We start from the raw sequence: 24232 nt of genomic DNA, 5'->3' as shown, positions 1-24232 counted from the left end.
GATAGGAGCCTTCTGCTGTACTGCAACCCAGAATGTATCTATTTCTGTACTAATCTTATACCATTAATGTGCCTTGACCTAAGGGATATCGTTTTGCAAGAGTCGTGATTCCATTACCTTTGGAATCTGGGCTCTCATCTTCCCATGTTGTAACTTGCACTTTACTAATCACCTGCTACACATTCTATAAAGAGTATGAAGAGGAAAGTAACAGCATGTGATTATTGAGCTCGTGAGAATCCAAACACTGTACAAACAGGAATTAGAAAACAATATAACTCAGTTTAGTTGAATGGACATAGGGATTGAAAGTGTTCACAGGAGATGGTATACATATGAGTTACGATGTCTAATTAATGTATCCTAATGCTTTATTACAGGGGTTTGTTTTAGAGTCCCCCAAAATATAAACTATAAGCTGGTCTTGATGGCATGCAGAAACTTTCAGAAAAGAAGTGTATACTAGGCATCCATGGTGCTAGTAACTAGCTATGCCTATAAACGTTAGTTCAAGCATCATAAAAATAGTAACATTTGAACTGGGTCTTGGCCAAATACAACTTCTGGGAAAAGGCAGGCTTGGACTAATGGAAAAACACTCAAAAGCATTGAGCTGGAAAAGAACGTGACTTGTCTGAAGAACTGTAGGTAGGAAAAGGGTCAGGGTTGAGGAGTGGAGGGACAGAAGGTGAAGTCTGATAATGAAGGGCCTACTTGTTAAGGGGCTGGATTATGTCCTTAGGTAATGGGGAGTCATGGAGAATCTTGCAACATGAGAGGAACATAGATTTGTGTGACAGTGAAGACGGACATGAGGGTCTGGGAGATCAATTAGGAAACTAGGTCAATTAGGAGGTCAATTATAACGTGGTATAAGACAAAGGCCTACAGGCCTTAACGCAGTGATGATAGAAATGTAACTCAATATTAGTTGTTGTTTTAATGTCACAATCCTGTTAGGAGATGTGGACCTTTCTGTGTTTTGTGTGAATTATCACAGTTGAAGAATGACTGAGGATGTACCTCTAGGTGACTGTGCCCCATGTGACCAATTACGTAACTTCCTTGTTTTCATTTTTCAGACTGGCCCAAATGGAAAGGACTAATGGGTCTTTCCTTACTGATAGCAGCTCTACCACAGGAAGTGTGTAAGTAAATCAGAAATTTGTGCTTTCTGGGGAGGCTAGTTCTTGTATTATGGCTGTCAGAAATAACCGTCACTGATTGTGGTTCTGGATTTTGATCTCAATCAAAATTGGTAAGTGTGGTTACAAAAATGTCTACATAAATTTTATGCTTTCAAGCCATGGTAGTAAAAGCTGGATACTTATACTTATTTAGTTTCATATAAGTTAATGAAAAGAATCCTGCATTTGGCAGCTAATGTGCTTTGGGAAAATCAGATTACTTTATTTATAAATAGAGATCTAGATATTCACTCCACTGACCTTATATTTCTTGTTAACAATGTAATTCCAGAGAATGACATTATTAAATCCTCACTCTTCTGTAAAAGCCTCATTCTTCTGCTCACATTTCCTCCATAACCCCTGCCATTTAAGAACTGTGACCCACACGCACTTGGACATATGCTCCCCACACTTCATTGACTAGTGTTAACTCTTTTGTCAAGATTTGATTTTATTAGCAACTAAGAAAAGCCTAATTGACTTTAGAATGCTTTTTAGAAACCTTTCTAGGCAGACGTTTTATCTGACATTGTTGTATGTCATCTTGCTTTTGGAACTTTTCCTTCCACTACTCCACCTTGAAATCAACCTTTTAAATTCTGAATGTTGTCTAAAAGATTTCAGTATTGTCAAGTTTACTTGACTTACTCAGTTTCATTGTGTTTTAGATCCAGTGGGAATCTGTAAGGTGGCCAGGAAACTTGTAGAACATAGTACTTAGGTGTTTTGTACTAAAAAGGACCATGGAGAGAGCCTAGGTACTCTAACATAGAATTTCTCCCTGTTAATATTTAAAAAATATTTTTACTATCATTAATCTTATAAATAAATATTCTAAAGAGATTTTTCAATTTTACCTTTCAAAGATTAGTACGTTAATACTTTACAGTGATACAGTAGTGATTTATACATTATTATTCATGTACTATGAGTGTGGAACAATTCCCAAGCCACAGATAATAGCATATTCATAATGCTTGTTTCATGTTTAACATACTAGTGTATATTTCATATAAAGTAGTTACAGATTCCTAAATCAACATAATTTCCACTAAGGCTGACAATAGCTAAAGAATTAAAAGTTCAAAATAATGATTGAAACCAAACTAATTTACACCAAATTTAAATGCTTTAAAATGTTTTCGTCATGCCTCATAAACAGAGCAAAGCTAATGCTTAAATTTAATATATCTTATCTTCAAATTAAAATAAACACTATTTTTAAATTTAACACTAATGTCTGAAAAAAAATCAGATGACTAACAGCTAAATACAATTCAATATACTACCATACCAATAGACGTATTAACTCATTCATCCATCTAACCAATATTTATTATGTATCTACTGTGCAGTGGTATGCTGGAGTCAATTGTGAGAGCTAGTTATTAAATTTTCAAGAAGTTTTAAGCTACTTATTAAACAGAATCATTATTAAAAATTAGTTTATGTATACTTACATAGATTAGATTAAAATAAAATAAAAGATAATACTCAAAACTCATCACGCCCTAATTTACTTTGTTTTATTATTATCTATCTTCTTGGGGAACTTACTGTATTTGTCAGGTGATGTGCAACTGTGCACCTTTTCCCAACTCCACATTCAATGAAGTCATTAGCTTAAATTGGCCACATGATAGTTTTTAAACCATACAAATTGAAAATGCTACAAATCAGGGTCTTTTCACTTATGTTTTAGAAAACCTGCTGTTAAACATTTACCATGCACCTGATATTGTAAAGGTCTACAGATATGGATAGGGTCTTCATGAACGTTACAGGCTAGAGGGGAGATAGATAAGTGCTTCTACAGGGCAAGAAGATGGTGATGGCATTTGTGATAGAATGACTATTAGCCCCCAAGAGAAGTCCACATCCTAATCCCTGCAATCTATGAAAATGTCATTTTATGTAGCCAAATGGACTTGACACATGTGATTAAGTTAAGGATCTTAAAATGGGGAGATTATCCTGGATTATCTAGGTGGACCCAATGTAATCACAGAGATCCTTGTAAGAGGGAGCAAAGTCAAAGTTAGAGGAGGAGACGTAACCATGGAAGCAGAGCACAGCTATAGAGAGATTTGCAGACGTTACACTGCTGGCTTTGGCAATGGAGGAACGCAGGTGGCCTCTAGATGCTGGAGAAAGCAAGGAAACACATTCTCCCTGATGTGTAAGATGAAATTAATTCAATAGTGTAAGAAGGTATAAACCACCAATGAGCAATTGTTTTCCAGTCACTGGTACATCAATATTTTCTTAATGAATATGGTAATAAATATTATCTTGATAAAGCCGGTTCTCTTGATAAAGCTGGTTCTGGAAGTTCTTAGCTCATTCCCAGTTTGAATTACCATACTGGGGTTCTTGTTTTGTGACCATGCAGGGATTCTTCTGGTCAGGTGAGAATGCCAGCAAGGACTCTGAATAATTAAGCCCTACTCTGGACCTGAACTCCAGCAGTTTGACTTAGAATGGTCACCTTTTCTCCTTTAAATGTATAATGCTTACTTATTTAAATACTTCCATTTTAATTGGTACTACTAACTTAACAAGACGAATAAGTATTAGTACAATAACTATCTTTTCTTGTTGATTATTACGTCCTTCGGGCTGATGGTACTCTTCGGGGTTTGTGAAGGAAGGGTCAGGAATTTGGCCTCACCATTTCTCTGGTTCTCCTACTGTGTTTCCCATAATAATTTAGCATCTGGGATCATAAGGTAGAGGAAGACATGGAGGCTGCTCTTAACAGGAGGCTGTGCTGTTCCTACTTTGCTTTCCGCTTGTATCAAAGCTCGCTTGTGTCTTACAGGACCAATTATAGTAGCAGGCGGTATGCAACATACTCTCACTCTGGCCTGCCCCTGGAAATTCCCCAAAGCTCCAGCGTTCACAGGGTCATGATACAATCCCAAGAGACAATAGATGACAGTTTTTAATACTTACCTAACAGTATCGCCAGCTTCCGGTCAAGGGGTCAGTGCTGCTCAAGGCAGCCTTGGCTCTTCCTTTCCACTCTCAGGTCTGTCTTGAAGCAACCAACATCAAAATATTCGCAATTTTGATTATTGTGGGGAAAGATTAAAAACTAACTCAAAGTGCCTTGAGCAAAAAAATGGTATAAGTTAGCAAATTTCTGCAATACTTTTTGGAATTTTTCTTTCTTTTGAATTCTCCACCTTTCCCCAAGGCCCTCTTGAATTGAGGTTTTTATTATTCTGAGCTGGGTCATAAAAATGTTATTAGATTTCTCTTAAATAATAACTGTGATGATACAAAAGCAACCACCATCTCCTCTTTGATACAGAGCATCCTAAAAGCCAGACACTGTCCTAAGCACTTTGCCCATCTGTACTTATTTAATCCTCACAGAACTCTTTGCGATAATACTCTTGTTCTTGTTACCACCATTTTCCAGATGGATAAACTGAGGCTCTAAGAAGTTAGGAGTCTGCCCAGGGAATCACAGTCAGTAAGTGGTAGCACTGGGATTCAGACGCAGGCAGCCCAGCTCCAGGCACAGGCTCCTGACCACCCTTGACCAACCCACTGTCTCAGCTGCTGCAGGAAGTGATGGCTTCCAGGATGAGGGAATGGAGTGGGATCAGAGCATCTGATGATCCATCCTGTCCTCCTAGAGGTCATCCCTGTCCTTGCCCCACTTGCCCATTGTTCACTGACACCTCAGCTTCACAGTCTAGAGCTAATGAAGACTTTGTAACTCAACATCTGCCGGACCAATCTCCTGTATTTGGTTTGGGTGATCTCAGCCGTAGGTAATAACAGAAAGTCCTATGCTTTGAGGTCTGAATTCTCTCTAAGCTATCCAAGCCTCTTTAGTCATTTATGTCTTCAGAAACAGTTTGAGCTTTTCTCTGTCCCGCAAATTGGTCTGTGGGATCAATCCCCTGGCTCCTCAGAGCAGTTATCTTCTGTGAAGCTGGCGAGTTAGCTGTTGCACCTCCGTGCATCATGGACTGCTATCTCCCCAGCCTGGACATAAACCAATCTCACATCCTTTTACTCCACAGAGACCCAAATTCCAGTACTCCCTTTTCCCTTGAATGTCTGCCTCTGGACAATTTAAAAGGGCATTCGTTTTCTTTGAAGAAGGAATTGAGCAACTACATCTGAAACAGAGTCAGGACCCAGGATAGTCCTGGGGAATCTCAGTGGCAGGAACTGAAGGACACCTAGGCCATTGCCATCAGAATGTTCCCTTCATCTGCCCTCTGCCCTTGAGTAAAGAACAGAGTTTTATGTGAAAGGATGAAATTAGGAGGCTGGTGTGGTTTGTACTGGCACTGTTTTTGCTCATCTGAAGCCTGGAACAGAATAATCTTTTAAAGGAAGGAAAGTATTATTATTTTTATTTATGTCTTGCCTACTTTCAGAAGGTCATTGGATGAATCACAGTTCTTTTGTTATCTGACATGTACTAATTTTGTAATCTAGATAGTATTTACTATGTATGACATAAATATAGTATAATTATAATTCATCTAATGGTATTTCGTTGGTGCAGACCTATATTTTTACGTTTTCTATTTTAGCACCAGGCACACTATTGATGTTTAATGACCCTAATCTGGTACTTCATGTTCTGTCTGTATTTAAAGGATGTGCTGTTGGTTTTCACTATACATAGTTAAGAACTTGACTGTATCTATATTTACATTTAAATGTTTGGCCTAATAATCTGTGGAAAACATGTAAGACTAAAATTATAGCTTATATGTAAATAGTTTTTTTTTGCAGAAACTGCCTTAATTCCCTTCCAACATACCTTAATGAAAGAATGTAATCATAGTGTTGATGATGATAATTATAATAATATGTTAAACCCTATCAGCTTCCCGAAAGAAATGAATCTATGTAAACGTTGACAACAAAATGCATCTCCAGTCTAATTTTGACTGATCTGTATGTTTATCTGTTTCACTGATGTTTTTCTGAAGCCCTATCCAATAAATCCATAAATTCCAGGATTTGTTTATCAAAAGCCATCCAAACAGACCAGGTACAATCTGCTAAAGGTATTCTGTGGCAGGACTCTCCTGCCAGCGTTAGCCAGGAGGTCTATAATGTGCACATTTATGAGGAGATCTGACTGGATCTCCTCATAAAGGAAGGAAGGGATTCAAGGCCTGCTGGTAAGCGTTTCCGTCTTGTGAACGTATCCATCATGTCTACTCTTGTTATGCTTCTATTTCTGTCAGTCATTAGATTCAACCACATTACTGATATGTCTAGTTCATTAGACAAGCAGTTAGAAAAGTGGGGGAATCCAAGTGAATTAATTGTAGTTTTGTGTTTTAATGAAAAAGGATTGCTCCTATAAATGACATGCTGATGATGTCGAGTAAAATATCTGTAGATGTTTAAAAAATATTTACAATTATAATTTGTGCTGAGTTATTTAAGTAAAAAAAGTATGAGGATTATATTCTATTTATGGGTTACAAAACTCTACAAAATGGCTTTCAACCAATTGCTAAAGACAGTGAGATCAGCTTAGGTCTAAGTCCATTCATTTGGGCAGCTATAACAAAATGCCATAGACTGGGTGGCTTCTATACAACAAACATTTATTTTTCCCACAGTTGGAGGCTTGGAAGTCTAAGATCAGGGCTCCAGTAGATACGATGTCTGCTGAGAGCCCACTTCCTGGTTCATACATGGCCGCCTTTTTGCTGTGTCTTTACATGGTAGAAGGAGAAAACTCTGGTCTCTTCACGCCCTTCTAAAGGCACTAATCTCATTCACGAGGGCTCCACCTTTATGACCTAATCACCTGCCAAAAGCCCCACCTCCAAATACAGTCCCCTGGTAACCTCAGGGGATTGGTTCCAGGACCCCATCCCCACCCCTCGGATAGCACAACCCACAGGTGCTCAAGTGCTTCTTATAGAAATGACGTAGTATTTGCATGTGACCTGGATTGGCCTATAGACTATAACAGGATGTTCCTGCATATCTCTGCATCCAAGTGAATTCAGTGTAGCTCAGCACATGGCAAACTCAAGTTTGCTTTTTAGATCTTTCTGGGATTTTATATATATATATATATATATATATATATATATATATATATATATATATAAAATGTATCTGTATAATATATATACTGTATAATATATATATTATATAATATATATATATATTTTTTTTTTCAATCCATGGTTGGTTGAATCTGTGGATGTGAAACCCGTGGATATAAACAGCTGTACGATCACATTGGGGATTCGGTTTCAACATATGAATTTGGGGGAGAAACAAACATTCAGTCTATAGCAGTTTATTTTTGATTAAGAGTCTTTTAATCTACTTGTTTGGCATTCAAGTATTTATTTTGCCTATAATCTCTTTTCTAGTAGCTGTCTTCACATTGTATTTTATTTTATAACCTCCTCTACTGAGTACAACATCTGTTCTGAGGTTTTTGAGATATACATATTAGACTAAGGCAAAGCATGAAATGTTGGTATGGGTAGCCCACATACATTATTAGATAAATAGCTTCTCAGAGTTTTAAAGGGAGGTCATGGGACATTGAACTTTAAGGCAAGTTTGGCCCTGCAGCTATCCTCATCATCACTGTTTCTACTTCCTTTATGTCCAAAGACACCATGTCCAGATGTGAGCCTCTGTGTTTCCCTGTCTCCCCAGAGAGGACGAGCATGCCCTTATCCAGCAGTACTGCCAGACGCTCGGCGGGGAGTCACCGGTGAGCCAGCCCCAGAGTCCAGCTCAGATCCTGAAGTCAGTAGAAAGGGAAGAACGCGGAGAGCTGGAGCGGATCATTGCGGACCTGGAAGAAGAACAAAGGTGTGCTAGACCTGGGAGAAGACGATATGTTATCCTGGGAAAACTTGTAATGGGAAATTCTTTAATAATAGTTTTCACATGGCTCGTACCCATTCTTTTCAAACTATCATCCAAGCAATCATGGTGGAGTCAAAGTTTTAGAGGGCATTACCAAGCTGGGCTGCTGGCTTTACAGCTGCTTCTGGGGGTTCAAGGATGATGCCTGTTAGAACAGTTGCTTAAAGCTACCCTTTTATTCATGCTTGCTGTTAAGAAATGTTTTTACCTAGGAGGAGGTAAGTAGCATGAGCTACATTTGGAGCTCATAGACAAGTTGGGGTAGAAGATAATGTACACAATAGGAATTCCAGCTTTCGTTTTTCTGTGTTAGAAATTTGCAGGTGGAATATGAGCAGCTAAAGGACCAGCACCTGAGAAGGGGGCTCCCTGTCGGTTTACCTCCAGACTCTGTTGTGTCTCCTCACCACACGTCTGAGGATTCAGAACTTATAGCAGAAGCAAAACTCCTGAGGCAGCACAAAGGGCGGCTGGAGGCGCGGATGCAGATTTTAGAAGATCACAATAAACAGCTGGAGTCTCAGCTCCACCGACTCCGACAGCTGCTGGAGCAGGTAGAGTGTGCAGAACGCGGTGCCGGTCCTCCCTGTGCCACTCGTCCCAGCTCCGCTTGGTCCCAGCATCACTAGAGAGGTTCACTTTCAATTTCTCACCTCCACAGTTCATTTAGACTGGTGTAGAACTCCCTCTTCAAATGGAAGCATTAAATTCTCACTAGCATGGAAGAATGTGTTTGCTCAGCTTAAGATGGAATGTCCCACTCTTCTTTAACACTGAAATCTATCTCAGCTCTGAACAGTTTAGGGGAAAAGAGCCTATAAAATACGCCTGCATAAATTAAATATAGGAAATATCTGTGAAGATGAAGGGACGTGACCTAAACTCTTCATTTTAAAGCCTTTCTTTCAATGAGCTGTTTTCAAGGAATTAAATAACAGATGTTTATTAGTTCACTACTATTAGTTCCTAACTTGTTTTATGACAGTTGCCTGCAAAATGTCTTGACAATAAGAAATACAATTTACATTATGATGAATACATACATGTATGTAAAAAATTAATAATTCCTATTATAGTTATCTTATTTTTCATTTTTTCCTCCTTCGTTCTTTTCCTTCCTTGTCTCCCTCCCTCCCTTCTTTCTTCCTTCTTTTCTCTCTCTTTTCCTGCCTCCCTCCTTTTCATCTTTCTTCTATCTTTCTTTCTTAGTTCTGGTCAGAACAAATTAATTTTATAACTCATCAAAGGGTAATAGCCTGCAATTTTGGAAAACACCATTCTTTGGGATATAAGTGTCTGCCTTTTTGATGCCTGCAATCTTGTTAAGGACCATACAAGATAGTATGTTACATGAGGTTGGACAATTAAGTTCGTGAACTCATCCTAGAAAAAGTGCTACATACCTCATTGCTGAATATCACTACGGTCACCTATGAAGTACTCTCCTTGGGAAGCTATGCACTGATGCCAGCGCCTAGTCCACCCTTCAAAGCAATTTTGGAACTCTTTTTCTGGCCATGAGAACTGTCGTTGTATTACCCTTGATGTCCTGAATGCTATCAAAATATCTTCTTTTCAGTATTTTCTTTATCTTTAGGTAAACAAAGAAGTCATTGGGGCCAAATCAGCTGAGTAGGGAGGGTTTTCCAATATAGTTATTTGTTTACCAGCTAAAAATTCCCTCACAGACAGTGCTGTGTTAGCTGGTGCATTGTCGTGATGCAAGAACCATGAATTGTTGGCGAAAAGTTCAGCTCGTCTTTTTTCACGCAGCCTTTTCAGCACTTCCAAATAGGAGTAAGCTTGGTTAACTGTTTGTTCAGTTGGTACAAATTCATAATGAATAATTCCTCTGATATCAAAAAAGGTTAGCAACAGCATTGCAACAAGGTCGCGAACTCAATTGTTAGGCCTCATATAACAAGATGGTGTCATACGTAAAAACACAGCACACTGTAGAGAATCATTAAGTACTGGATAGCATCTAGCAGTTAAAGAATAGGAGTCATGTCACAGAACTAGTACTGAAGATGCCTTTATAGCAGATGCATATTGTATAGAATCCTAAAAATGGGCCTGGGACTTCTCTATCTTGAAGAATCCCTGATATCCAATATTTATGTTATCTTTTGCCTTTTTCTTTGGCCTTTGCAGTGTAGGGTGCCTTGACAGTGAATAGAAATGCCTTTCTCCAGAATGATTTATTGAATCAAAGGCAGAAACAACTTCTCTCCAGTGATTTTCTCAAGTTTAGAAAACCATATTTTCACAGTTGCTCTCGGTATTTTTTTAACATGTTAAGCATCGTTTAAAACAGTGTGATTTCGGCATTACTTACACAGTGAGCCACAAATTACCCCTCATATTTTAACCATACACTTGCCTGTATACCTGTCACCGTTTCCAAATTTATGTGAGACTGTTTTGGGGATGGCATACTTCAGGACTTCCAAACTTCCATCATTATAAGTAATAGTTCCCCAAGAATGACTCACCGCCTGGCTCTCCTCTCTCTAAAGTTCTGTGGAATGTCTGATTTTGACCTTGGAGCCAGTCACATCATGACCTTGGAGCCAGTTGCATTGTTAGTATTGTGAATCTGAAGTTTCTGAATGGTGCCTGTGGAAGGGATGAATTTGCTCTTGAAAGCTCTTATTTAGAATATGGAAGGTTAGTGTTAATAACCTAGTGCATAGATAGAATCCTTGCAGAAGGCAGCCACACTCGAAAACCTCATTTGCCATAGCCTGTTGATGTTCTTCAGAGAGCTAAATGCTCTTCTGCTCACGTTACTCCCCGCCCCCCTCCACAAACACACACCCTCTCCATCCCATCAGACAGAGCTGCCTAATGGCTCATGTGTCTACAGAATTGATACCTGAATAGCTCTGTATATCCCAGACTGTAGAGCTCTTATCTCTTCTTAATGACAGCATGATGCCAGAAGAAGATAAATAATTCAACTCTGAAAGAAAAACTGGCAAAACTACCAGGCTTCAACTAATATAGCTTTAATGAAAAAAGCAACATCAAAGACTTTGTCACTTCTGCATTCCCTCTGCGATGGATCACACTTTCTAATTTGAGCATGTACTTGTCTGATACCTCTGTCACCATTTCAAAGCTATGTGTGTACATTGACCACGTGGTTGTAGGTGTCAGATTCTGTTCTAATTGCTTTAGAAATGCTAATTGATCACCACCTCACAAAACCCTGTGACACAGTGCTGATATTACCATCCCCAGTTTATAAATAAAGAGTCCGAGGCTCAAAAGTTTAAAAATTTGCTCAGAATTACACAGCTTCTGAGTGACAAAGTTTGAGTTTAACCATCTGAATCCAAAATCGTACTCTTGACATTACTGTTAAGTATTGATTTAAATTTAAAGATGAGCTGATTTTGAAATTGAATCAATTTACTGTGTGATAAGCAGTGCTCATTTTTTAAAGATGAATGTTTCTAAATTTACTTGTTTGACAGAAAATTAATAGAAAGAACAACTGAGGGATGAAACTGACATTGATACATAAATCTTGTAATATGACCAAGTGAGTTCTTCAATGTGCCCAGACTGAAAGGGAAGGACCACTTGGTGCTCAGGTGAAGTTCTAGTGAGTTCATCCAACTGATGCTAAAATGTATATGAAAGTGTCTAAGGGTAAAGAACTCTGCATGATTTAATTTTCCGTCATGGGGGAGGGGAAGTTAGAAACGGAAATGGTTTCCTTAATAATCATTTGAATCTATTCTCTGCCCTAACCTCTGAATGTGATTCTTCCAGCCTGAATCTGATTCCCGAATCAATGGAGTCTCCCCCTGGGCATCCCCTCAGCGGTCTGCACTGAGCCACTCCCTGGATCCAGACCCCAGTGCGCAGTTGCACCAAGCAGGTCAGTGTCCCCAAGTCTCCGCTACACTCCCACGCTCTCTGGCCTTTACCATTTGTTTGTTTTTTATTTTAAATAACATTCTTACACATGGGTATTTAGGGAACAATGGAGGTTTGTTTTCTCATTGGTATCAGATGAGTACAAAGACATTTTAACAATACCAAAAAAACCCAAACATTTTAGAATAATAGCTGTAACAAACGTCCATATATAGTGTGTAGTAGTGGATTGAATTTTGGTGAAAGATGAAAAAAGTGTTCTTTCCTTTTGGGATGAGCAACCGTTTAAATTCTTTGCTTTAGTAATGAATAATTATTTATTTATTTATTTATTTATTTATTTATTTATTTATTTATTTATTAGTAGATTTTCTGTCTCTGAAATTTCACATTTGTACAAATTGAGAATACAATGCTAAAGAATATTATACCAAACATGGTTTTCTCTGCTCAGGTCTCGGACCTCAGTATTCTGCTTTCTCCATCTCAGTCTCTGTAGACATTGCCATCTCCCTGCCCCCCTCTGAAGCAGAGGTCCCATCCAGCATGTCATTGATTGCAAAGGGAAACTGTCACTGCTGCTAAGAAGGACTCTGTCAACCAGGATTCTGGAATGACATTTTCTTATTGATAAAATTCAAGTTTTCCTGAGGACCACAAACTTGAACCAAATTACTTTGTTTCTGAGATATCTTTTCCTACATTAATCAGTAGAAAACCTAAAACATTAACATTATTTTATTTTTTTAAAGAAATAAGAGAATTATTTTGCTATTGATTATAGACTAAAGAGCATGAAAGTATAAAGTCTCTTATAAGATACCTCTAGTTTTGTGGTAGCATGAGCAAGCTTATGCTAAAGTCTCCAAAAAGAAGGAAGGAAAACGAAATTGGTAGAATGTTTTTCTCATATGAGAAAATCGTTGCAGTGCAAAATAATTAAATTCCAACGAACACATTGAAACAAATATGGCTACATTACATATTTTTCACTCATGAGTTTTCCTCTGGCATATGAATTCTTTCTACAGAAATACCTAGTACATTTTATTTGTATATAAAATTATATTACCAACAAATTAATACAAAAATGGTTTTGGTATTTTCCCCCTGAAATTGTCCTTTTTTACAAGAACAATTTGCTCCTTGGTATTTAGAGGCCAGATGTAGCATTTTCTCCTGAAGATGGATTTTGGTGGAAGGTTGGACATTAATTTCAGGATGTCTGCTCTTTTTATCTGCTGTCCCAGTGGCAGAGGACCTGCTGGCCCCCCCTCACGACACCAGCACAGACCTCACAGAGGTTATGGAGCAGATCAACAGCTCATTTCCATCTTGCTGCCGTGAGTACGAACAGTCCTGACACCACCACTAGCCTTTTCCTTCCATTTCTTTTTTCCGGCGTGGGGCCCTTTTTCTTCTTAGGTAAGATAACAAAAACCAATATTAGAAACAGGATTGAGTATTATTTGAAAGTAAATCAAACATTCTATATGTCGACAAAGCAAATGAAGCTCAACTTCGATACCATCACATCCCTCGGGTGCAGTGACAATGCAATTGTGTTCTTTGAGACTTTTCAGTATGCCTTATGAGTGATAACATGAAGGCAAATAAAATAAGTCTGGTTTTAAGACGAAATTATCCTCTTCAGTGCAAGCTATAGGAAGGAATGTGTATTACTTCAAAAAAGCTTTTAGTGGCATGCCAACGTGGTATGAAAATAGCCTTTTCTAATATAATTCCCTCTCTTCAGACATTGATCTCTAATGTCATCAGATTCAGGTACAGAAACGGATTATTTTTAGATTTTCCTCTTTTTTTCCTCCCTTCTGGTTTCCTTTCTTATGGAATGAAATGGTGACTATATAAAGGCCAAACCATTTAAAGCATCACAGATTATGACCCTGAATTTTCCATACGAACAACCAAGAGCCAGAAAATAATCAAATAAAAACCGTTCAATTCCCAGAGGAAAGTATTAATGATTTTTACTTATTGATTGATTTTCTTCCAAACATTTTGTCTTCAGCATCTTGCCACCTTGCAGTTTCTGCTGAGCTCCCAACAAAACACTTCTGCTGTTTCACACAGAAACCGTTGAGTTATGTATGCATACATACTACTTCATGCCATGATTATATTTTAAATGATCTTTTAAAGAAATATATTACTTATAATCTTTAGGGTGATTTTCTCACGAATTGATTTTTAAATCTAGGCAGCCACTAAAATAATATTTTAGTATATATGTATATATATTTTATCATATGTGTAATATATATAAATAAACAGCTTCTCACCTTACCCTTTTCCATCTGCTTCTCAGAAAATACCATCCTAAATGAGGAAAAAGACATTATCAGGAGTGGAGATAAATAATATATACTGACTTCATTAAAAAAGTATTCAATTTATGCTACTCTGCAGTTTCCAAAATTCCATCATTAGCAGAAAGTGGAAACAGCTATTTGAAATACAGTCTCTTCTGGGTTTTTAGAAGTATTTGCCTAAGAGACATATTACAGTTTCCACAGCACATAAATATGTTTATATTTGGGAATGTGTCATTTTCCGGGTTATTGTTTGTAATTCTACTTCTCAACGTTTACTAAGTCATATTTACTATATATCAGCTCCCACAAAAAGCATGTGCTAGCATATGTACACACACACACACACACACACACACACACACACACACACGTTTAGCCCTGTAGAGACTTACAGAAACATAAGTCCGTAGGCTATCAGGTTACAGATTATTTTCTAGGCTCTGTAACAGCCATAACGTACAAGCAGATTAAATCTTTTATATTAATTATTCTTCAAGGTTGAATTTTCTGGCCCCATGTTCTCATAGTCTTAAGTATGTCCATCCACAAATATTTATAATATGTATAGTTTTCTGTGTATGAACATTACGCGTCACGTGTTTTTTTGAAGTGCTCAAGTATATTCCATGTAAGAAATGATGAGCAGTGTATTTTAGAATCTTTTGAAATTAGGTCTTATTGTTTTTGGTTTCTGCTATTAGTTTGGGTTTAGTTTGCTCTTCTTGGTATTTATAGTGTATATTTTGCTTTAATACTATAAAAATCTCCAAGATAGGGATCGCTTTCCATAAAAAAAACCTTACTTGACTTATTTGTAAACTTTATACAAATCTTTTAAATTCTGCCTAAAGTTATTAAACCTTTTAAAAATTGGTACAGAATAGAAATGAGCCCCTGACATGGACTTGGTGTCCGATACATGTTTCTGAATTAAATGAATGACATTTTCCCACTTGGGTGGTTTAGTGGTTGAGGTTTCTCCAGGTAGTACTCAGAAGATTCTGTAGGATTCACTTGCTTTATTGCCTTTTTTAAGTTGCTCAGCTAGCAAATATTTTAATAAGCCTTCAAATTCCCAACGCTTACTGACCCCCCTTTGGAGACCCCCTAAGAGAGTCGGCTTTGCACCCTCCAAAGCCAAGCCAATCTCCCGAGCCCTTGTAACTAATGAGCACTTTAAAATTGCTTCTCACCAGCATACAATGAATTGATCTGCATGTTAATCTTGACTTTTGATCCATTGTGGATTAAAAATTAGCATGGTCACAAGTGATTTTCTACTTCTGGAAACCTTGGAATTAAAGTGAACCTGTATTCATAAACCCTAATTACATGCATTGCCTACTTAACCATGGCTTCTTGTTTTTTCAGTGTATCTATATATTGTCGTACATCACACTTTAGAATTCCTGTCTTAAATATATACCCCAGTTGGTCCTGATAGCTTCCTTGAATTATGGCCTTTTAAAGTCTCCTCTTAATTATTTATGTTGAATTTCAGAGCGAAGACTCAGGTATTTCCAGCTCTTCCTGGCAAGGAGTTAATGAAAGAAGTGTAATTGTGTTGCCTATTGACCAACGTACATACTAAAATTTCCACTGACTGCTGGGACTCTTTTTTAGTGTAAAGTCTTTTGTCAGTTTTTTCATTTATGTCATCTAAATATATAGGACACTAGTAGTAAGCCCAGTATTTTTTGCTGATAGACCAAAAAATACTTCTAAAATTATTTTTTATCTACAGGCATATTTTCACTGAATTGCTTATGTTATTTAAGCTTAAGTGGCATTCATAAAAACTCAAAACCTACTGAAATGAAATGATTTCTTGATTTTTTTTTGTTTATGTGAACACATTTCAAAGTTTTTATTTAACTCTTAATTAAAGAAGGAACCAATAAGCTGACTTCTTTTTAAAGTATGATTTGTTCAAGGGAGTACCCATAGCCTTTTATTTGATAAGAAGCCCTAGGGTTAAAAATGTTGATTTTGAACAAAATAGATTAGATTTCTGTTTGGATTTGGCTATTTGTTACTAGAAGAGAAGCGTAACTCTACCTACATTGTACTTAATGCTAGTGCTGTCCCTTGGGTGTAGCTCACGTGTGGGAGGCGCTCCATTCTTTTTCTTCCTAGTGTAACTTCCCTATCTGGTAGGACTCAGCTGGTGTTAGCCTGATTTTTCCCCCACCTACTCCTGGGGCTCACCCTTTCTCTCTAGGCATCATAGGAAGGTTGCCCTTTTTGCTTGCTTTTTTTCCTCACAAAGCCACTGACACCCACTGTGTGGTCACAGATATCTTGTTCTTTCCTAAGCACAGGAAGATGAGAGAGGGAAGGTGTGCAACATGCCAGATGATTAGGGACAATTTTTATTTGACCCAGAACAGATATTACCATTATTGGCGGGCAGAGCTTCTCCTCCACCCTAGGGTCAAGGGAAGAGATGTAATTCTGAGATTTCCCAGTGAAAGGGAGAGATGAAAAAACAGAGGCCTTAGAGAAAAGTTTTGCTAGTGACTGCCCTCCTAGAGCCCACCAGAGCAGCTACATTGTCTCGTGCCCTCTGTAACCAGGGAGGAATTGAGCTGCAAATTAGATGCAAAGACAAATTAGAGTCTATATTCTAACTTCTCTGAGGCTCTTAGCTGGAACCATCTAAAGCTCAGGTATTAGCCCAAGTTCCCAGAACACTGTCAAGGATTAGGCCAGCCCTTTCCTTGATGCGAGCACAATGCCATCATCTTTCTGGGCTGAGCCAAGGATGGCAGAAATGAAAGACCCATGCCCTTTCATTCCCTTAATGACTTCTTCGTCAGAATTTGTATTATTCCACAAAATACACAGAATTTGCTTTGTTCTGATATATAAACCAAATACATGGCAATAATTCAATAGGAAATTTTCAGATTTTTTTTTTTTTATTTTTTTTACAAAACTAAGTACTCACTGAATGTTTTATTGTATACTTATTTGAGACAGCCAGCATATGTTTTGCTGGAATTTTTGTATCGTAAAAGTAGTTGGGATATGAGAAATTAGGAAAACTAACCATTGTCAAAGCATTTAGGCAAAACAAAACAAAAACAAACACTGTTTCTTATTTTTTTATTAGCATTCGTTTAACATGCTGGGAATGACGTGAGAGGGGGAACCAGCAAGCAACAGTACCACCTTCAATTGATTTCTTTTGTTTTCTCTTTCAGCAAATCTCCCCAGCAGGCCACAGGTAAGAGTTCATGGGTTTGTTAACAAAATTCCAAAAAACATTAATAGAGTTTTATTTGTGTATGATTTGCAAATCAGGGACATAGCCCTCAGTATGAAGCCAAGATATGTTCCAAAATGGAGGGCATAGGGCAAGATTTTTAAAGGTGAACGTTGCAAGGAGCTGATGATCAAAGAGATGCATTGCTAGGGAAAGCTAGATGACAAACGTACATCATTCGTTTTCAGATTGGTCGGGGCAGCTGGACTTTGAACAGTTGGCCGACTCAGTGGGCAAGCAAGTGGGGCTGTGAGATGAGAACAATGGTTAACATGTGATTAGCCATTTATCAGCATCCTACTTCTTGTCCGGGCTTGTAGAACAAAAGCTTTTGGGATACTTACCAACACCACAAAGTGACTGCTCGTTTTTCAGGCAGTTTCCAGGTCCCAGGAGCAAAGTCATCCCCTGTGAGCAGCCCCATAGTTCAAAAAGCAAAATCCCAATGTTGGGCCAGATATTATGATATTAAAGTTCCTTGAAGTCAGGTTGATTGGCTCAGGTATTGTTGATTACAACCTACTGTGTTTCCCCGAAAATAAGACCTAACCGGAAAATAAGCCCTAGCCTGATTTTTCACAATGACATCCCCCGAACCCAACCCCTAATGCATCTTTTGGAGCAAAAATTAATATGAGACCTGGTCTTATTTTCGGGGAAACACGATAGAGAAAGCAGATTAGCCACCATCCATTTTAGTGCTACTTTATTCCCCTTGTGAAAATTAAACTTGGTTGATTCTTAATGTTAGTTGATTCTGTACACCAGTTTGTCAGTTGGGGGAGGGGGAACCCCTGCCAAGCCAGTTCTTCCTGTTCTGCCCCAAATACCCAGTGCTTGATCCTTTGTGTTATGTCAGCTTTTGAACAATGTTCCTTGGAAAGTTAGCCTGGATAGATTTGGCTGGCCACTGTTCTCCCAGATATCTACCTAAGGTAGCTACCACAGAACATTGACTTAAAAACACTGACTGGAGCGGTTCACAAAGGTGGTTCTATTACTTTGAGAGGGAAAAAGTCTTGATTTTTCATTTCAAAATTTGCTGAGAACTGTTGGCAGCCACAGCCTTATGCCTTTCAGTGTTTTCCTTATCCAGTACTCCTAGTAATAATGTGCCACAAAACCACCGATCTTTGGAGAAAATTTTCTTCCATGAACTTATTTATTAATCTTTCTGAGTGTGTTCTTGTCTTATTGACAAGAGGGACCGAGATCTTAATGAGACACATAGACAGTCTGAGTTTGTCTTTAGTAATTGCAGGAAAGACACGGGAACATAAAGTAGGTACATGGATGTGAGAGCTCCATGGATGTGAGTGTCTCATGAGACAGAAGGACCTCACCCGAGAGAGCAAAAGTTATGTTCTGGTTGCTTCTGTTGTCCTAGTGAACCAGAAGCCAGGGCTTCAGCAATGAGTGAGGACAGGAGGAGGTGTCATAGGTGTGAGGAGAGATAAGAGGATGTGCTGTAGCTGCTCGGAGAACAGAGAACACCTGGACTCTGGAACAGAGTGTTACTGACTGCCAGGCAGCGTTCAAGGCCACCAATTAAGGTGCCTATTCGTGAATGTAACATGAGGCACCATGGTCTGCGGGACTGTGTGTTGCCTTCCAGCTACATTCAAGTTCACGAGCACAGGCATCAGAGTAGGCCGAGGAGTGCAGTTTAACCAAAGTTGAGATCTTGGTTGGGCCAAGAGAGTACAACAATTCAAGGGAAGAATCCAAGGAGTGATGATAATGATTGAACCAGGCGTTTAGTAAGTTGGTAGGGAGTAAAATGAGGACGCCTTAGGTGTGGAGACAGAAAAACAAGGTGGGAGAAACAATTGCAGTATCAGAGGATAGATGAAGTTGAGCCCTCGTGGAAGTAAGCTGGAAAGGTAGAGGTGGGTGTCAGAAGGTGGGATGATTGAAACTGAAATGTTGGAGGGGCTACAGGTATTGGCAATAGTCCATATTTGAGACTTTGAGTGAGTGGCTGAGAAAGTCATTGGAGGAGAAGAGCTCAAGGAACTGAAAGGTCAGAGTATTAGAAGAATCATCTGTGTAGATGCTGAAATCATTAAGAGTAAAGAATAGCTTCAAACATGATGGCAATGAGCCATTTCTCCTTCAAGAAGTAAGGGAACATGACCCCAGGGTCAGAAGGCATGACATTCAAGGGTGTTTTTAAGGATGAGAGAGAAAAAAATGCCTTGAGAAACACAAGGAGGACCTAAGAAGGACTTATCCAATCTATGAGAAGTGTGGGAAATGAAAAAACACTCAATATATGTGTGTGAGGGTAATAAGGGAGCTTGTGTCTTCAGGGGAGCTCCAGGTATTGAATAGAGCAAGCCAGTGAAAGGTGCATTTAGAGAAGAGTTTGAGAATATGGGTTGTAATGATGATGGACCATGCAGTGTAGTGGGCACACGGGAAGGGTTTCAAGAACTAGGGAGGACGAGACATGGGAACAGAATAAGGGATATGCAGATCTCTGTATGGAACAGAGCACATGAGATGAAAGGTGACCAGTCGTCTGGAGCATTTCATGGCGGCCCACGATCATACAAGGATAAAGAACATGACGAGATGAGTAGTGATGGTCCCAAGGTAGGGACAAGGCCATGAGTGAGGGGAGTCAGGAAGGGGACAGGGAAACTTCTTTTAGATTCTCACATACTTTATAATAAATGTGCTGAAAGTGATCTCAGAGAACTTCTCCTCCTACTTTGTTTTTAGATTTTAAGAAATTGAGTTGAAAAATTTTTCTGATTTTTGCAGCTATTTAGTGCAGCAAATATTTTCCTCATTCCAGGACCCTTTTCTCCTTTTTGCTTCTCTCCACATTCCTTACTTTTCCCCTGCAACATTTGCTCCTCTCTTTCCAAACCTTGGAAATTCAGGAAAAATGTATGTTTTCACCTGGATAGTTGTGTTAATATTTACATAGTGTAGACTCCAATTTTTAGCATTCTGACAGCTAAAATGAGAATTGTGCCCTGCTTAGTAGACATTTATGAAACTGTAGATAGAGAGGGGTAATAAAGTACATAAAAATAATGGGGGGAAAATCCTTTTAGCCTGTATTTCAACATGAATCGGCACCAAAGTTTCAGTTAATATGTATTAGGTTGGTGCAAAAGTAATTGCTGTTTTTGCAGTTATTTTCAACCTTTTAATCCTCAATTACTATTGCACCAACCTAATAACATGCTCCTTTCCCTGGTAGAAGGAATTCCTCTCCTTCTCTGTTCTCAATGTACTTGGAACTTACTGTGGTTGGCACTTACCTCCTATTGGAGTTGAATGCGAGTGCACTGCTGAGGTGTCTTTCTCACCCAGCTCCCTGTGAGGGCCTTGCCTTGGTACCCGGAGCCCCACACATCCCAGTGGCGAACCATCAGTGTTCGCTAACATTTTGCTCCCTCTGACATGGCCATGAAATGTTCAAATTATAGAAGCAGGTTTCTGAAGAATCCAAATTTTAATAGTAACGGAGAATAAGTTCTAGGTGAGAGTCAAGGTGAGTCTGTGGCTTCTGGCACAGCTGGGAGGAGAAGGGCCCCTTGGGCAGCTTTCTTAGACACTCGAGGAACACAGTTCAGGGCTTCGCCCCAAAGTCCTCCATCAGATAAGGGCAAGTAGAAAAGTGTCTTTTGTGCATGTTTCTGAAAGCCCTCTGGTGAGTTAGGAGGCACCGCCCCAGTTCCAGATTATTTCTTTTAAAAGTAATTAAAAAAAAAAATAATTCCAACTTCAAAATACTTTTAAGAAACTACCTATTAGACCTTTCCTTCAAAAGGTTGAAAGCACTCCTTTGAGGGTGGCCCAGATTTATGTCTTCTCTTGTATTGGCCTTGTATTGGCCCCGAGCCTTTGATGGGTGCCACTGCACACCATTAGACTCAATTTCCCTCTTGCGTTACTCTTGTCTGGACCCCAGTTTGGAACTCAGACTTGGAATTGTCAAGGGTACCCCCTCTGCAGGAGACCTCTCACAGTCCTCCGGAGAGAGATGGGGTGCTTGCACCAGCCTACTTCACTCACCATTAGTACCTCCAGCAAGGAAAAGCCAAGTCCCCTCAATTTTAACTTGATTTCTAGTCTGGGCGAGAGATCAGTCTTCCATACTTCCTCTTTATCGGCTGTGGTGGTAACAAACTAGGTGACTTCAGGATGAGAGGAAAGGACCTCATCCAGGGAGCCAAGGGTCCCCTCTGAACACAGCAAAATAGAGTTTGACTAGTTCTGAAAGAAGCACTTTTATTTCCTGGAAGAGTTGACAGGTCTCTGCTACCTGTAATGGTTAATGTCAGTGTTGTTCTGACTGTTTTCCCTTCCCGCAGGCAATGTGAAGTATTCATCTAGCCCAGCAACGTTTCCTGACTTACACCATTGCCCTTTCCAGCAAATGCCAGTTCCAAGCTCCATTTAATCAGATGCTCCATGGCTCCTTGAAACATGCTATTGAGTGCTGACTGTGTGTTCTACGAAGGAGTAAAACACTGACTATCCAAAGAGAAAAGGATATTTTGTTTTTATAATAATCATATATTATTGTTTTCTTCTGCCCTTTCTATGCAACTGTAAATTGATGAACAGAATGGTATTTGGAAATGATAATACATTTGTCACTGATTTGTATACTGTATACAGCATTGGGAAAGTGGGTGGGGGCTTTCTAATACGATACCTTCTTTTTAATAACCGTGACAGAAATTGTATAAGAATTAGAAGACAATGTTACATTTTTACATTCCTTCATACTAACCTTGTACAATAACTTCCTTTATTTCTTCAGCTCTTTCACCATTATGTTTTGGTTATTTATAATTCATCAGCCACATGACCAAATAGATTTCCTATATTTGTTTTCATGATTTGGCCAAATTAATAAGTTCATATATTTCAGTCAGTTATATGTGTATGTATTAGGCTACAACTCTGTGTATACTGTTTAACTTTATTTGACATCATACACTTACTTGTTTAGCGACCACTTGGATAGCTACAATTAAAATCCTGTGGGCCTAACTGGCATTTCTACTGGGATTTTTTTTCCCTGCATTTTATTTCCCTGCTCTTTATAAATGCTCTTGATTTCTTTATTTATTTCATGTCCCAATTTATATGACAGAAGAGACTTAAAGCAAGATTATAGTAATCTCAAAGATCATTTTACCAAAGGTTGCCCATTTAAGCATACTTTCATTTTGGCATAGAAACAACCCCTTGGTACAACCTTTCCTAGTTCCCAGGTCTTCATTTTCATCATTAATTACACAGCAGAACTTTACCTAATTGTAATGCCAGAACACATTGTTGCCTTCAGTTCCCTTTGAAGAGAATTTTATTGTTGTTTATATATATTTAAGCCCTTTATAATTCTTGAAACTTCCAGTTATTTTCTTTCTGAAAGCAGACACAAATTTAATGCATGTCTCATTTTACCTTTTAACTAAATTAACAGATGATTTTTTAGCCTTCCTGTGGTCCATACATTTGGGAAGGATGTTTATCAAAAGCCTATGTCACTGCTTCTTCAGAAGAATGATATTCGTGTTTAGATGGTCATACCCTGCCTATACTTTGAGTGCTTTCAATTAGGCATTTGGTTCAGCTTCTGATTTAGCATTTAATTGATTCGTTTTAAACATGTTATATAATTACCAGACATAGAGAAACCAAAAACAGTTAAAGTAATATGTTTTGATTCAAGCGTATGTGCTTTTAAAACATCAGGACATTTTAACTTTGGGTTCTCTTTAACTGGGATATGGCCAGAAGGAGGCTTAAAGTTAGAAATTCCTATTCTTTTAGAATAGGTTGGGTGGGTTGGGGGGACAAGGGTGTCTATTTGCAGCATAGATATTTTGAGAAGAAGAAAATTGTTTTATACGAGAGGAAAGCCATGACCACCTTTCTACCTCAAATCCATCTTCATCCATCGTGTTGGAAATAGCTTTATGCAGCTACAGTCTGTAAAATCTAGAGCTTTTATCAGGCCACATCATACCCAAGAAAATTACCTATTGAAAGAAAAAAAATTCCCTGAACTCTGAACTACAAGTTGTAGATTTGGTGTCTTCTTTGTTCTTACTTTGAAAAGTTATGTATTTCTTTTCCTGCCTGTAATTGTGTGCAACAAGTCCTCTATCTGCTATTAAAGAAAAGCTACATGAAACACTACATTGTAACCTTCTATGTGATAATAAATTAAAAGAAATATATTGCAGTAACAACAAGGGGAAATAAGTATGTAGTTCTTTTGAAATATGTGGTAAAGAACTAATCATAGACTATCATCTAATCTGGTTACATGTTGTATTTTTCATCCTGAATAAAATTAATTTTAACACAAGATGACTTTGATATTCTTCAGCTGTGTTCACTGATAGAATCTGAGCTTTGAATGTACATCTGTGAAAATAAAATATAAAGAGAATGTATATCCTGATAAATCTACATATTTTTCTGCATTTTCTCTCATACACACTAATAGATTCTCTCATTTGCTCTAATTCTCTCTCTCTCTCTCTCTCTCTCTCTCTCTCTCTCTCTCTCTCTCTCTCTCTCTCCTTTCCCCCCACACTCTGTTCCTCTCTTCTCATATATATATATATATATATATATATATATATATATATATATATGAAATTATCAAT

The 24232-nt window shown here is 38.3% G+C and overlaps 1 protein-coding gene across 4 annotated transcripts in view; it reads left to right on the top strand.

The window, feature by feature from the left end:
• UTRN (utrophin) overlaps nt 1-23928 on the top strand; it is a 461045-nt gene extending 437117 nt beyond the window's left edge. For all 4 annotated transcript variants that reach the window (XM_081037226.1, XM_081037224.1, XM_081037225.1 and 1 more), the window contains 7 exons: nt 1083-1148; nt 7869-8027; nt 8398-8638; nt 11868-11976; nt 13226-13318; nt 17518-17540; nt 21914-23928. In XM_081037226.1, the coding sequence (XP_080893352.1) occupies nt 1083-1148; nt 7869-8027; nt 8398-8638; nt 11868-11976; nt 13226-13318; nt 17518-17540; nt 21914-21922 (700 nt within the window). In that variant the 3' untranslated portion in view covers nt 21923-23928. The remainder of the gene's footprint in view (nt 1-1082; nt 1149-7868; nt 8028-8397; nt 8639-11867; nt 11977-13225; nt 13319-17517; nt 17541-21913) is intronic.
• The last annotated feature ends 304 nt before the right edge of the window (nt 23929-24232 follow it).

Source organism: Rhinolophus hipposideros, assembly GCF_964194185.1.
Source record: "Rhinolophus hipposideros genome assembly, chromosome: 3".
Classification (NCBI taxonomy): Eukaryota; Metazoa; Chordata; class Mammalia; order Chiroptera; family Rhinolophidae; genus Rhinolophus; species Rhinolophus hipposideros.
The sequence above is the reverse complement of the archived record's forward strand: the minus strand, read 5'-3'. Positions and strand labels throughout refer to the sequence as shown.